At 38.8% G+C, this 16,082-nt stretch overlaps 1 protein-coding gene across 1 annotated transcript; it reads right to left on the reverse strand.

Moving 5' to 3' along the window:
* Window positions 1-2,821: 2,821 nt before the first annotated feature.
* On the reverse strand, window positions 2,822-14,540 carry TOLLIP (toll interacting protein; the record flags this gene model as incomplete). The annotated part of the gene is made up of 6 exons (XM_029087308.1): window positions 2,822-2,842; window positions 6,753-6,843; window positions 8,831-8,983; window positions 10,070-10,252; window positions 14,171-14,320; window positions 14,487-14,540. Coding segments are annotated over 6 exons (652 nt in total), but the record flags the coding sequence as incomplete, so codon positions are not given.
* Window positions 14,541-16,082: the final 1,542 nt, after the last annotated feature.

Genomic DNA, 16,082 nt, shown 5'->3' on the forward strand with positions numbered 1-16,082 from the left:
TAACATACTTTTTGCTATTTCTTTCCTCAGCTTGGATTTCTGTCCTATCTGAAGGGATGGATTATTGAATTGTAAGCAGCTCCATACTTAGCAATGTTCTCCAATTTTGATTTTAAAATTCCTCTTGCATCTATAGCTTTATTAGAAGCACAGAAGGAACCAAGATGCTTAAGTCTAACGTACAGGCTGCATCTATTCAAAAAGGTTCATGCTGGCAACTAAAGAAACGTCCATTACCTACACACTGGAACCATGTCTCTGCCTAGCCACCTGCATCACAACACTACCAAGGATCACCTCTTCCGCAACAACCTAAACTTTAGCTCTAGACCTTCCTATGCCAATTGGACCATGTTCCCTGGAATTCTGTCTGGCACTATGTGTTGGAACATATGGCAAATCCAACTACATATGCACCCTGGAGGCAAACTGTGCAGTCCTCATCAACACTGCAAATGCACTTTATCCAATAATCATATCAGCAGCATTGCAGACTGCCTCTTCTATAGCTTCAACAAGCCTCAACTCATTCCTCACGCTTCCTACAAACAATCTAGGCATTTACAAGAGGTGAGCAAAGATGTATGGCCTCAAAAAATAAAGTTGCAAAGTACAGAGCAACAGAAGTTATGTTTTACTTCTAACACAAGCTTCCTAAGCTCTTCAGTAAATTACCAGCACCCTAAAATGAGCCAACTATCAGCCTAAGTTGTGTAGGAACTGTCCATACAAGAGTTCAGTTTACAATATTAATCCAAATTAAAGAAGAGGTTCACTTCTTGAGTACCATAGCATCCTGCAGCTTACCAATAAAGTTTGCGTCTTTTCAGCGTCAAAAAAAAATAAAATAAAAAAATAAATAAATCAAGACCAGCACACAGTTTTTCTTCACTGCTTTCGTCAAAACAAGATAATTATGGAGCCAGATATCTGCATAGGCAGTATTCAAGAACTATTTTCAATCTAAATATTCAATTTTAGAGACATGAAATGTCTTGATATTTTTTTTCACTAATGATTTTCAAAATCCATTTTCTTAGCTCTTACCATTCTAGAATTAGTTTATGCTGTCTGCAACTACACTGCATACAAATGGAAGTTAGCATCACAGTGATTTTTAATAAATACCTCCACGATAAAGGCTTACTTGTCATGAAGCTCAGCATTCAAGCTGTACAAACATCCGTTTAAAGAGTACCTTGTTTTTTTTGCTTTGTTTCACACTCACAAAGTAGAAAGCAAGACTTAAACATAAAGAACTACACACTAAAATTTAGCAAATACACATATATGCAGTCATTAGAGAAAGTTATCATAAACTTAATAAATTATCAATGTTAGTAAAAAGCTGCTTTACATATTAAGCACCACATTTCACTAACAGGTGAAAACTGAAACTAAACCACAGAAGAATCCACTGTCAGTGGAACTGCACAGTCCTCTGTTGCTCTCGGATCTGAGGCAGGTGTTATCACTCAGAAGGATGGAGCACTGTGTTCCGGTTCTGTGAAATGGCAGTGACACACATGCTGGCGTAAGCAGTGACATTCCAAGTCAATTGCTATGAGCAGCAATGGAAGCACTAAAGCACAATTAACAGGGTAAACTTTTTCTAACTGCACACAAGGCATTACACACTTCATATTTTATTTTCTCAGTCAGTCAAGTGCCCTATGTTTAATTTCTGAGCTCATTATTATTCTGTCCCATGCATAGACCATTTCAGAGTAAACTCAGGAAACTTCTCAGCATAAATTCTTTCATTTAAAGGAAGAAATCAGTATCAACTTTTTTTTTAAGTACATAAATAGGTGTTTTTTTAAATACACAAATAGGTCTTAATGATACTTGCTTCAAAAAAACCCATCAAATGTTAAAATATACATGTTGTCATCCCAATTTTTTTTTAAGTGTTGCTTCTTTGCAAACTACTAGAAAAGTGAAGCTTACGGACCCACAGAAAAATTCTACAATTCCTCTGCTCTGAATAAAGCAAATGCATTGAGACAATCACACCACTTATATACAGCATCTTTCTGAAATTCAGAGCATCGAGAAACGGTGTTTTCTCTCACAAGTAATTCGAGAATTTTCTGAACATACTTGACTGAAGACCGATGCTTTTATCGGTTAAGGATGTCACAATACCTTTGCACAATTCAAAATCAAAAACATCATAGTAAAGTAAGTCTAAATTGAAGGAAAACTGATTGTAATATAATTTGCTTTTAGAGTTCTAAGCAGATGCTCGCACAGATCTAAAACAAATGTACGTGAAAGACACATGGGCTGTATCTTGATGAAAAAATGTGTTATCTTTTCGAAAAAACACTTATTTGAAGATTAACAGAAGGCAATTGGCAGGCTGTCTTCTCAATGGCATTACAGAACTGAGTTCTTTGCTTTCAAGTCTGCCAAAAGCCATGACATTACCTGCTTCTCCCCAAAACCTTGCAGTAGGAGAACAACTGCAAGATTAACGTTTCTCTTCTAGGAACCCAGTAATATCACCTAGAATAGCTCAGTGACATACAACAGTTTCAGAAGAGTATTAACATCACATTTTATCCATCAACACTATTACTAGCAATTACTTTAATCATTACAGCTTGAAACTGAGCAGATGTCTTTAAAGACTTTCCAACAGGTTAGAGGAGCTTTAACATTTTCCAGGAGATGCTATAAATTGTTCTATTGTGACATCCAAGTGGCAATACCTTGTGATACAGTCTGCTGTAACAAATAAAGCTGCTTAGATGAGCTCATGCAAAGACTCTTGAGTCAATGAGGATGGGAGTGAGAAAAGAGCTTGGAAACTTACCCAGAGCAAAGTACTCAAGCCCTAAAGACAGGTGAAATGAAGGGGCAAGAGGAAAGGAATAAGACATGGGAAAGAAATATTAATCTATTTTTTAAAAGGAAATTAATCATTTAGCTTCCAAAGGTGAAAGCTGGATAAACTGAGGCAATTGGGTAAAACCTAAACTACCTAATAACAAAAACTAAATGCTGCTAGGATTCAGTCTCCCAATAATTTGCTTCAGTGCTCTGAACAAGTTTCCTAAATGTGCTGTTTTGACAGAAGTAACAATTAGAGGAAATGCTGTCAAAGTAAGCAAGCCATCAGGTGTCTGCAGCAAGGATTATATTTTATAGCCCACAGAGGACAACACGCATCCATGGTTTTCTGAACAAATACCAATAACATCGTAAGCTAACCCATGAAACTCTATACAGACACCTAAAGAAGCAATGTACATGTATATACACTTCACCTCAGTGAGAAAATTAAATACTGGACACTGGTAGGGTCCTGAAACACATGGGGTTTTAACCTGCTTTTTACACAGGTGTTCACAAGTACAAATAAATTTCCTATTTATAGCATGAATACTTAGCTGATAAGAAATACAGCTTGCTTACTGAACTAACATTTTTAGCTTACTGTCTTTCATACACCACCAATAAGATCAACTTGGGACTGTAAGCAACTCATATGGCACAGTATTCTACAGCCGAACCTAAATAATCTTTATAAAAAGGAAAAGAAAGAGACTGTAGATAAACACAACTTTTAGAAGAGCAACAGGATTGACAAATTCAGGTTCTCCCAATCCACATGGATTTTTCCAATCTATAGATATATCATCTATGGCAACGATGGTTTGTAGAAACTAGTACTATTGTCAGAAGTTTTTAGTTTTTAAACTTTTGAAATTAATTAATATGGTGCAAGAATATTCTCTGGCCATTTCTGCTCCCATCACAGCTCTGTAACACCTACAGAGGGAAACAGAGCATTACTCGTGTTGGCATTTCAAGCTTCACCTGCTTCACCACAGTGACTAACTCCTTGCTACTACCATTTACCTCAGTTGTATGATAGATGAGAGGAATCAGCTGCTTAATTAGAAGGTTAGTTACGTATACTAAGTTTTGAACAGAAATTTTCTGTTACAGAAAAACCAGCTTGGCCTCTGTGACACAGCTAAATTTGACTTAACACCATCTCTCTTTAAAGTGCAATTATTTTGGACAGTTAACAAATAACTGTTAAATTGCCTGGATAAGCATGTTAGCCCACCCACTGTATTTCCATCACAGATAAGACTTAGATTCTAAGAGTCTTGCCCAACAACAGAATCTCCTCCATTTCAGATGTAAAACTGTGTAGTGTTGCTCTTCCACTCTTCCAAAGGAAACAAACAGAACTTGCTTACTGACTAAACTCATTCAACTGGATAGCTAAAAAACCTGAACTAAGACGATGGGAAAAAGGAAAACATTCCTGTGGAGCATACTGATGTTCCACCATTGCCCTTCTCGAAGCAGTTTTAAAAAGAGAGAAAATGTTGTACAGTGTTCCACAGAAAGTGTACCAAGAGTTTCCCCAGAAGATACAATCAGTTCAGCTGGGCAGGGAAGGTCAGTAGGTTGCATGCACCTTCCTGAAAGAGTTCACAGAATTCAGGAGGAACACCTAGTTTGGTATGTGGAAAATATTCTGACAATACTCCGTGTGCTCCAACATGCACTATTGGTTCCTTTTATAATTTGAAATTACTTTTATTAAGCCATACAATTAAATGTATTAAACAGTAAATCTATCGTGAAGTCAAATCCATTTCAAAGTCCAAACCTAAGCATCCATCCAATTGTTATGAGTGGATCATTAATTAGTGAATAGGCAAAAGCTTTAAAATTCACAGTGCCTTGAGAAATTTTGATTGTGCCACAGAAATTCTAGAACAGCAAACACAAAAAACAGTAATATATTTAAAAAAAAAAAAAAGAAAAAATAAAAAATAGGTCAATGGTGGCTTGTAATAAGTTTGGCATTTATAAAGTCAATGAAGTACATTCAAGCTTTCCCAGAACAAAAGAAAAGTTCAAATCAAGGGCTGGGACTTTGCAATGCTTTAAAAAGAAAAGCTACAGATACATAATATTATAGCAGAAATTAACACAAGCATACTAGATCTTTGCAGAAGGGCAATGCTCCAACATATAGATCAATAAAATTGTATGTAAAAGGCAAATTCCTAAATGCTAAAATGTCAGACATTATCACTCACTAAATATTAATAATTTCTTCACTTGTCCAAGTAGATTTAGTAAGTATCACTGAAAATATTCTCAAGATAAATACAAAATTTACAGAACACCAAGATCTGAACATCAAGATACACCACTGTACTTGTTTTTCAACTCTGAAGGTCTAGTATCAGTTTTATCTGTTCAATTCTACATCTAGTTTCAATTATACCTGAAACTCGTCTCTTCTTCATTTCTAGTGCTTGCACTCTGGCTGGCAAAGTAATTTCGCAATAAGAATATTCTCATTTTGATCTGTTAAAAAAATTCTATGACATTGCTATATGGATCACTCCAGCTATTGTTTTTTTGTTAACCATACATGAGATAACCATGTTTGACCAACTGTTTCAGTATATAGGGATGCGATGAACCTACGAGCAAGAAAGATACAGCATCTAATTCAAACACAGACAAGCTACACAGAAGTCTGGCTTCAGAATCACTCTCCAGGATGCACACACAAGTTAAAACTAGTTCACTGGCAAAGCAAGCAAGACTTAAACCCTGAGAATTCAGCTATAGAGATAAAAGCACTTTAAATTAAGCAAACTGCATGTTTTCATCAGGGAATAAAGCATGTAACCAAACATTTCCATGTTTCGCTCTAAATTAACTCTATAAAAATGAAACAGGAGGTATGATGCTTTAAGTTACGTATCTGTTCTTCTGTTGAAGAGGTTTGTTTTTAGAGAAAATGAAATTTTAAATTCAATCAAGAATTCAGTCTTTAAAACTATCTGTATCTATATGTCTGTTGTGTCAGCCCTTAGCACTGCAATTATGTTCCACACACTCTATCACTTGTATGTAAATTTATATCTGATTTTCCCCTCAAAAAGCACACACTTTATTGACTAAATGTCCATACAACAAACTGGAGCTTTTAAGAGCTGTAAGTGAAACAATAACTGAACTTAACGTTACTTATCAGTTATGTAAGTAGGGCAAATTTAAGGTTATTTCATACTTTAAGCTTTGACAGAAAAATTACAAAAACTAAGTTAACACATCTTTCTATTTAAGTCCCAAACTTACTTTGCACAGACCAAGAGAACTGGCAACACCTGCTTTAGCTCTTCTTGATGTACTTACCTAACTCCCTCAGAGCTCCCCAACATTTTTCCTTCACTGTGCCACACAATTCACAGGCTGTGTAGCAAGTTTCCAACAAAGCAGCTTCCAAGACCACAGCAGATTCAATCCCTTCACGGGCTGTTTAAGCTGCAGTTCTGACAGCACAAGTCATTTGGTGCACTTTGTGAAGTCTCAACAGTTTCACGCATGGATTACCACCATGTAAATAAACATACATTATATCAGAACACAGCCTGACATTTAGTTTTTCAGTGACCTGACATGAGTCTAAAATAAATACTCAAAAAGAGAAGCCTTCAAGCTACTTTTTCCAACTTGCTAGTAATTTTAATCCATTTAATCAAAGTCATGCAGCTCCCTTAAACAGTGTACAAGACTGAAAGCAGACCTACACTTAATTTGCTCACTCTTCTCCTCCCAAAACTGTATTGTGGGAAAAAATAAGGGCAAAATCATTCATAGTTTCCTTTACATTCCAAAAACCAGAATAAATTTGGTATTTATTTCTGCAAAACCCCCAGTCTGGAAGTTTTAAGAGTCTTCAAGGAGAGAAAACATACCTGCTATAGGCACATATCCAACTCCTTGCTGATATACAGTGGGCATCAGGACCACTGGCTGTGGCTGCATCATCATGGCAGCTGGCAAAGACTTGACACAAAAAGCACAGATTAGAACTACTCAAGAAATAGAAAAAAAACTAAACCAGCAACTAAAACAATTAAAACAGTATTTGCAAACATATTGTCACATTGCAAATCCATGTTCAGTATTACAATATGACCATACTAAGTGGTAATCTATATTAAGCAAGATCTCTAGCAAATGAACTGAACTACCATCCTTTTAAATGACAATTAATTTGCCTGTAAATCAATATAAACACACCATGTCAAACTAGCCTTGGGCAAGAGTTTGATAAATTTTGTCACTGAAATTTTGTTACTGAAGCAAATTATTTTAAATATGGGTTTAATCAGATTTCATGCCTTATTCTTGTGAAATGAATATACAACATATTCATAATAAATGAAATCTTAGACCAAACTTGAATTTTATTAAAAGTAGTGTACTGCTCCTAGAAGAAATCCCAGTTCAAAGCAGTTATTTTTGAGGTAAACCAGTACTTTTGTTGTAGTTTAACTTGGTTGGCAGCCAAACACCACACAACTGCTCACTCACCCCCACCTTGGGAAAAGGGGAGAGAATTGGAAGGGTAAAGGTAAGGAAACTCCTAAGTTGAGATAAGAAAAAATTAATAATTGGAATAAAATAAGACTTAAAATACTAATAATGATATTAATAGAACATATAAATGAGGGATGCACAGTACAACTGCTCACCCCCCACTGATAGCAATCCTGGAGGAGCATAAACCCTGAACCTGGAAGTGCAATCCTGGAAGAGAGGAAGCCCCTCTTTCCAGCCAGCTCTCATTTATATACTGAACATGATGTTCTGTGATATGGAATATCCCACTGGCACATCCAACTGCCAGTTTGGATCTGCTAATTTTACTGTGCAGTTTCTTTTTTTCTTCCCCCAGTTTCTTTTGGGCCTGTAGATTAGCAAAACATGGGAAGCTGGAATGACCTTGATTTCCCAGCAACAACCAAAACATCAGTAAGTTATCCACATTTTTCTCATACCAAATCCCATACCCAAACCAGACCACTGCTATTCTAGCTACTAAGAAGAAAATTAACTCTATCCCAGCCAAAACCAGCACAGCTTTAAACAAAATAACAGTTTAACTCCATTCCCTTTTACTATAACAATTCCTGTTCAGTCTGATCCTGGAAAAATATTAAAAAGGTCATATTCTATGTACAGTACATTCATGGGCAGACAGTTTTAAAGGTTAATTACAAACTCATTTCTGCTAGGGGTAATGGAATAATCATTCAGACATGGGGCAGAATATTAATTTCAAACAGTAGGGAACATCTGTTCCCAGTTGTGCACTGAACAGTAATTTGGAACTTTCGATGATGTACAAGGGGAGCAGGAAGCATTCAGGGCTGCACATGCTACAGGTGTTATCCCACAGCTATGTAAGAAAGGTGACACATGAGAGAACAGTCCCTGAGCTGCTACATGGACCAGTGTAAGTTAGCAGGTCATGATCAGGAGCACTAAATGAACAAGAATGGAAGTAAAATTCAAAGTCATCAGAAAGAATATTCAAACTATCCAAGAAAGACCTAAGACAGAGAAGAGTTCCAATTATTTTTGCTTTTAAACTGACAGGAATTTCTAAAGACTTAGCAGGGAAAAAAAAAAAAGTTCTTGTTAGATTCCCTGAAGCTTTATTATTATTAAATTTGAAATTCCAGCGGACCATTTGACTGAAGATTTCTTTTTTATACTTCTATTAGCACAGGAAGAAGTTGAATTTTTGTAATTGCAAAACCAGATAAATAAATACTCATTTATGACCTCACCAAAAAGTATTTATTGCCTTAACTAATATTTTTGACTGCTATTCCCAAAGTCAAGTATATTTATTTTAAATGCTAACACACACAAACCCCGAGTAAGGTACAGGGGAACTACTTCTACTTCAATCTAAAGTATTTTTCTCCCACTGCCCAAGAAGCTTCACTCCCTTCCTCCTCCCAGCCCAGACTTGGCTTACCGTGTACGACATAACCAGATTAATCATTCCTTCCTTGTCATCACCCTGCCTTCCACTCAGGCTGTACCATTCATCTTCCACATTTCCTTGTTTCAGGGACTCAGGAATTGTGATGTGCGTCCAAGCGATGCGGTCATCCATTGAAAACGCCCGCTGAAATATAATTGTTAAAATATTATCAAGTTAATTGTCCTAAAAAAACCCCCAAACCCTCAAAATTATTCTTGACTAACCCTTCAGTTTTATGCTATTTCCTTTTGCCAACTTTATTTTTAAGTTATTTTTTCTGAAACTACTGAAGTGTCAGTAAATATGTTAGCCATCTTCTTTCCAACAGAGACGTGAATAATGCTTTAAGTGGGATTATAGATTGATTGCAGATATTTGATAGTAAGAAATTGAAAACCTGAAGCAGAACACTTGTAGAAATACAACACACTAGTATCAGCATGTTCTGGGTGAATCTAGTGACATCATACCAGAGAGCATTAAATGAATGTAAACAGCTTCTGTTTATGCTACTACAATAGGCTGTGAACTCCAGTAATTCCAGAGCTGATACAAGTACTGATGTGCCACCCCTCTAGCAGCAATGAAACAGAAACTAATCAACTAAGCCCATGAAATAGCATCCAAAAGCCTTACCTGTGTAATGACCACACACTGCTGCAGTGTCAAGTTTTACTACACACAGTAAGAGAGGCAGCGAAAAAAAGAACAGGCAAACCACAGGCTTCAGCCTCAGTTGTAGCCTCTTAGTTTCTGCTACTAAATCCTAGTGACAACACACAGTTTATATTTGACAGCTTTATTCTCAGTGTTTCTGAGCTTGGGAAAGCTTCCAAGCTCCTCCTGGGTTAGCATAACACTGAAGAACTGAGTAAAATGGCATTGTATAAAAGACAATTTTTAACAGGGACAGTACAGAATACAAGGCCACAAGGCATTCTGATAACTAAAAGGAGTTTAAACACCACTCAAACATCTTTGCTTCTCTTCTTTTGCAGGGAACTCTGACAATACTCCTTAGCAGCTACCAAAGGAAAAGTAACAGCTCTGATGTTCTTGGGGAAGAGTAAAACCTTATGTGTTGCTGCTCTTGGGATTCATCATCTCCCAGAGAAATAGCCTGTGGTAACTCAATCCTTTTTTTTGCAAGATTTCACCCAAACCTCAGTCCAAACAGGAGATGGGAAGGGAGGGGGGGGAAACAAACAAACAAAAAAAAGCAGTTCTGACCTCATCAAATATTTCTAGATAAAAGGAGTCCACACCCGGGGGAACAGTGCACTGAATAACTTTGTTCCAGCGGGGGTTCTTGGCTCCATTGTGCGCTGTCGGAGTTTCGTACACGGCGTAGCCCAGCCGTATTCGACAATACGGATCCATGCGGGTCATTCCATAGTTCTTTGCCAGTTTTGCCTAGAAAGAAAATAAAGTCTGTATTGTATAATATTTAAATTAACTTGAGAAGTTACTTACTGTTAGTTCACAAAGAAAATCACACATTGAACACAGGACTAGATGCGATTACAAGGTAGAGAGGAAGGAAGAAAAAAATTCAAGAAAAAGCATTAAGATTTAAAACACAGGTCAATGACACATAGAATCATTGAATGTTGTGAGTGGGAAGGAACCCACAAGGATCATCAGTCCAACTCCTGTCCCTGCACAGGACAATCCCAACATTCACACCATGTCCCTCAGGGCCTTGGCCAAATGCTGCTGGAATCTTGTCAGCCTTGGTGCCATGAGCACCTCCCTGGGGAGCCTGTTCCAGTGCTCCACCACCCTCTGCCTCAAGAACCTTTTCCTCATGGCCAACCTCACCCTCCCCTGCCACATCTTCCTGCCATTTCCTCTGCTCCTGGCATTCGTTGGTGGCCAGAGAGAAGAGATCAGCGCCTGCCCCTCCTCTGCCCCTTGGGAGGAAGTTCTAGACCCCCATGAGATCTCCTCTCAGTCTCCTCTTCTCCAGGCTGAACAAACCAAGTGACTTTGGCCTCTCCTTGTACACCTTCCTCTCTAAACCCTTCCCCAATTTGGTGGCCTTGTCTGGACACTCTCTGGGAGACCTTGAGAAGGGAACCTCTTTTTAACCTGTCTGTTGTAGAAAATACACATCTTCACCATGGCTAAAATCAGTTACTTCATACCAAACCAAAAGACACATGCTGACAAGGAAACAGTAACAAGTTCAAATTTCTCCTTATGTACCTGCTCTCATATACAGAGTCATAAACTTCACGCGATAGGTAACCTGGCTTCTTTCACTGAAGTACTTTCCAAGGATGAAATACAGAAATCCAGTAGCTTCTAGAATATCACACAATACAACAGCACAAGCTGCAGAAGCAGTTCAACTGAGGTAAAATCTAGTAGATCAGACTTTTCACAGTGATTAAAAAATTAACTTAACTCAGTGTGTGCATTCGATATTAATTCAGCGGGCAACTTAAGGATTATGTTACTATACAAACAGATGCTGTGTACAGAATCAGAAGATCTCCAACATACTTTTACTGTCATTTCAGAGGACTAGAACAAAACAAGTTGATGACAGTCCTGAAGACAACACTGAGTACTGTTGCATAGCTATGCCAAAGTAGAAATCTGACTTTTTGGACGTGCTGTTTCTCTGACCTGTACCAAGCAGCCTGTAGTTCCTTTTATAGTAAGACAAATGACAAAATATGGTGCCTGGGATGCCTTCCTCCTGCAGGACAGTTAAAGAACTGGAACAGTTAGACTTGCATAAGATTTGGTCTGGCCTGGAAAGCCCTCTTCTCCTTCAGGGAACATGCTGGTTCAGTAATTCATACATTAGAGCTAGTGAGAAAGCTCTCAAACTGTTTCTTGTAAATGTGGGTTTAACAACTAAGGTAGCAAAGTTGGCACCTAAATTGTGCACTCTCTAAACTCTGGAGCATTGAGATTAGGCAGTTTAATATAAAACTTCACCAAAAGAAATAACAGCAGATAATTTGTCTTTCTAGTAATTTAAGAGGACACAAACAACCATGCTTAGACAAACTCACCACCATTCTTGTATATCTGCAAGACAAAAATACCCAAGTAAATTACCTTCCCAAAATATTTGCTGATCTTCCACTAGTTTATTAGAAACAGAATTAAGGCATGCTGCTCCATATACTTTATCAACACGTATTTAAATACAAAAGACTTCAACCAGCTTTTCACGTTACACAGGTTAACTATGCCATGCTCCCTGCCGAGTCTCCCATCCAGAATGCCACGTGCCTCAACATGCAGCCAAAATCCCCACAGCATTCTTGCATCTACTCCCAGCCAGGTACAGAAGACTCTCTCTTGGGACACCACAGGGTTGTACTGCCATTCAGAGGGACCCTGACAGGCTGGAGAAGTGCACAGACAGGAATCTCCAAGTTCAACAAATGAAAATGCAATGTTCTGCCCTTGAGGAGGAAAAACCACACGCATGACTATAGGCTGTGGGCCAACTGCTTAGAGAACAGCTTTGCAGAGAAGGACCTGGGGGACTTGGTAGACACTAAGTTGGAAACAAGCCAGCAATGTGCCCTTGCAGCAAAGAAGACAGCATCCTGGGATGGATTAGGAAAATCACAGCTAGCAGGTCGAGGAAGATGATCCCTTCTACTCAACACTGGGGAGCCCACATCTGGAGTACTGTTCTCTCGGGTTCTGGGCTGCTCAGTAGAAGACATTGTCATACTTGAGCGAGTCCAGCAAAGGGCAACTAACACAAGCACAGCTTTCACAGAATGGCTGAGGTTGGATGGGACCTCTAGACTGTCCAGTCCAAGCTCCCAGACCTCCACTGTGAGGGCGGTCAGACACTGGAACAGGTTGCCCAAGGATGTTGTGGCTGCTCCTCCCTGGAAGTGCTGAAGGCCAGGTTGGATGAGGCTTTGAGCAACCTGGTCTAGTGGAAGGTGTCCCTGCTGATGGCAGGGGGGTTTGGGACTGGATGAGCTTTAAGGTCCCTTCCAATCCAAACCATTCTATGATTCTGTGATTCTATTACCCTCAGTTTTCAAAGGAAGGATATTGGCTGTGAAGGAGCAAACCGACCAGTTAAAGACACAGGAAGGAAGGATCAGTTCCTCTTTTCCTGAGACACCCTGTATAGGTTCACTCCCCAATAAGGACCTCACCACAGAAGCTGTAACCATACACATACTTTTTCAGGCTTGATGCTAAATTTGAGGCTAAATATCTATTTGCTATGTTTTTAGAGAATGACTTGAAAACAGCACTTGTACATAGATGAGCTGTATTAAGTTAACAGGAAGGACATCCGGTATGCTAATGCAGACAAACAGAACTGTGTTAAGACAGACAAGTTTTAAAATCTGGAATCTTAACACAGAAATGCAGTAATACAGTATTGACAAGAGATAAAAGAAAGGATAACAAGGGAAAAGAGGAAGTAGGAAATAAAGAGCTGGGACTATGCACGTGTAATGAATAAGAAAGCCTGCAGAAAGCACTAGGAAAACCAGCAAATGCACAAGAGGGGATGGAATAGAGCAGTCACTTCAGGAAAAATACATAAGGCAACTGCAGTTCCCTACAGTATTCTCAAAATTGCTAATGTGTTCCAAAAGTGCTTCTGCAGGAAGCTTTCTTACAAGAGAGGTTCTCCTCCCCCTCTACTCTGTTCTGGTGAGGCCACATCTGGAATATTGTGTCCAGTTCTGGGCCCCACAGTTCAGGAAGGACAGGGAACTGCTGGAGAGAGTCCAGCGCAGAGCCACCAAGATGATGAAGGGAGTGGAGCATCTCCCTGCTGAGGAAAGGCTGAGGGAGCTGGGTCTCTTTAGCTTGGAGAAGAGGAGACTGAGGAGTGACCTCATTAATGTTTATAAATATGTAAAGGGCAAATGTCAGGAGGATGGAGCCAGGCTCTTCTCAGTGATGCCCAATGGTAGGACAAGGGGCAGTGGGTGTGAGCTGGAACACAGGAGGTTCTGCTTAAACTTGAGAAAAAACTTCTTTACAGTGAGGGTGCCAGAGCCCTGGGACAGGTTGCCCAGGGAGGGTGTGGAGTCTCCTTCTCTGGAGACATTCAAGACCTGCCTGGATGCTTTCCTGTGTGATCTCATTTAGGTTCCTGCTCTGGCAGGGGGGTTGGACTGGATGATCTTTCGAGGTCCCTTCCAACCCCAAAAATTACTCATTCCCTATAGACAAGTAATTTAAGTAACTCAGATTCCAACACAAAATCGTTTCATGGCCACTGATCAAAAAATTGTATTAATTATTGTATTTAATACAAAAATAATTGTATTAATTAATTCCAATTACTTAATTGTACAAAGAAGGTACAATTTATACCTGTACTACAGTAATGCTGAGTCTGCCCACTGTACCCATCGGTCCTCCATACTGTAGCTGCTGAGCTGCCTGGGCATCCAGCTGGATTTGCTGTTGCTGCTGGGTTGGGGTAATGCGAAGAAAATCTTGAGGAAGCTCACCAACATATACCTTAAAGAAAAGAAAAAGAAACCTTCAAACTTAAAAGTCTTCAACATTCATAATGAAAAACAGAGCAGAATATAAATCAAAGTAAAGCTTAGCAAACACCTTCAGGAGAATTTAGCCTTTGGTTTTGACAGCATGAACTAATTAAATGACAAAATTGCTAGCTCACATAGAGGACAGTCTCATACTCCACTTCAAAAACACTAATTTCCAGCGCAAGCCTCTGAAAAAAAATAGGACATACAGAGCCAAAGCTGCTCTGCAACTAAACATGTAAGTAGTCCATACAAAAGTCAGAGTTACCATGTTTGACATCCCATTCACACATGACATCTGATGGCACCCAGCCTCACACTGCATCCAGTCATTCCTGTGACAAGCACATTGCTTTAATTTGGAAGAGTCACTTTCACAGTCACCTCCAAGACAATCATAAAGAAAATGTTTCCTAGGAATTAAATCCTTCAGCGTAACAAAGATGCCCTAATGCTTTTCTGATGTTAAGCACAACCAGCCTGCAACCAACCTTGGGGACAAAATCCCATCATACTCAAAACAATAACGGAGGAATTCAAAATCTGGTCTAACACAAGAAAGAACCATGAGGAAAAATTCCAAGTAGAAAAATTCTAGAGGAACTCCATTGCACGTGCCAGTAAGAATCAGCAGTGACCACGTATTTCTGATGGCTTTTCAGTAAAAGAAGGGAAAGTTTCTACCTATTACTTGTCAATTCTACTACTGTCAATTCAACAACTCGGTTGTTTCTAAGTTTTCAATGCTCAGTGAACATTACCAATAACACATTTATTATTTATTATTGGTGAACATTACCAATAAGACATTTAGAGAGGTCATCACATTAAAAAAACAAGGATACTATAATAATAATACATTTTAGAAGGCAAATAAAATGGCTTAGAAAATTTATAATTAAGTTGTACTGATATCTGTTGTTTAGAGAGGTGCTTACATATTTAACACAGAACGGTCCATCGCACCAAGACAAAAGACAGTCCCATTTCTTATGTTGCAATTGTATATCATTGTATATCTGGCAGATACATGCCTACAGAATATAATTTAAGAAGTTACCAGCCCTCTAGGACATAGCTTTTGAAGATTAGACAGTACTTGCATGTCAAGATCGCATCTGGGAGATAGAAATTGCAGCTCTTGCCAAATGACATTTCATATGACTCTGCTTTACGAGAGCCTGAGGATCCTGGCAGCAGTAGGTGTTACATGGCAGAAAGCAAAGCAGGAAGCACCGAGTGCCTGCGGCCAGGCTGTCGGGAGGGAGAACAGGGGATCGGTTTTGCTTACAAGCATCTTAAAATTTTACAATTAAGATCCTAAGTAGCTTAAGTTTTAAAAAGCTGGGGGAGGAGTGTGGGAATGGAGGCAGAGAGGAAGATTACTAAGCTAAAAGATAGTGCTGATATTAAAAGAAAGGTTATTTAAGTTAGGGTGGAAATTCGACAGCGTCTTGTAACAGCCTTCTTGTTAGAATATACGTTATAAAAAGGAGTTAGTTTTAAAATAAAACATTTTATTATTTAGTTTTAAAATAAAACATAATCCATTTAGGAAAGATTTGAAATGGCACCAGAATTAGTAAAGCAATGGAGTTTACAACACAGCAGGTGCCCTCCAACCCCTGACCTCCAGCAGGTTCAAATCTGGTATATTATCTCTAAGAATAGACATCATAAAGATTCCCCACAGTTGGAAGTGCTGGCTGCAGCCCTGACGTTATATTGCT

The sequence above is a fragment of the Antrostomus carolinensis genome, unplaced genomic scaffold, assembly GCF_000700745.2.
Source record: "Antrostomus carolinensis isolate BGI_N321 unplaced genomic scaffold, ASM70074v2 scaffold17811, whole genome shotgun sequence".
Classification (NCBI taxonomy): Eukaryota; Metazoa; Chordata; class Aves; order Caprimulgiformes; family Caprimulgidae; genus Antrostomus; species Antrostomus carolinensis.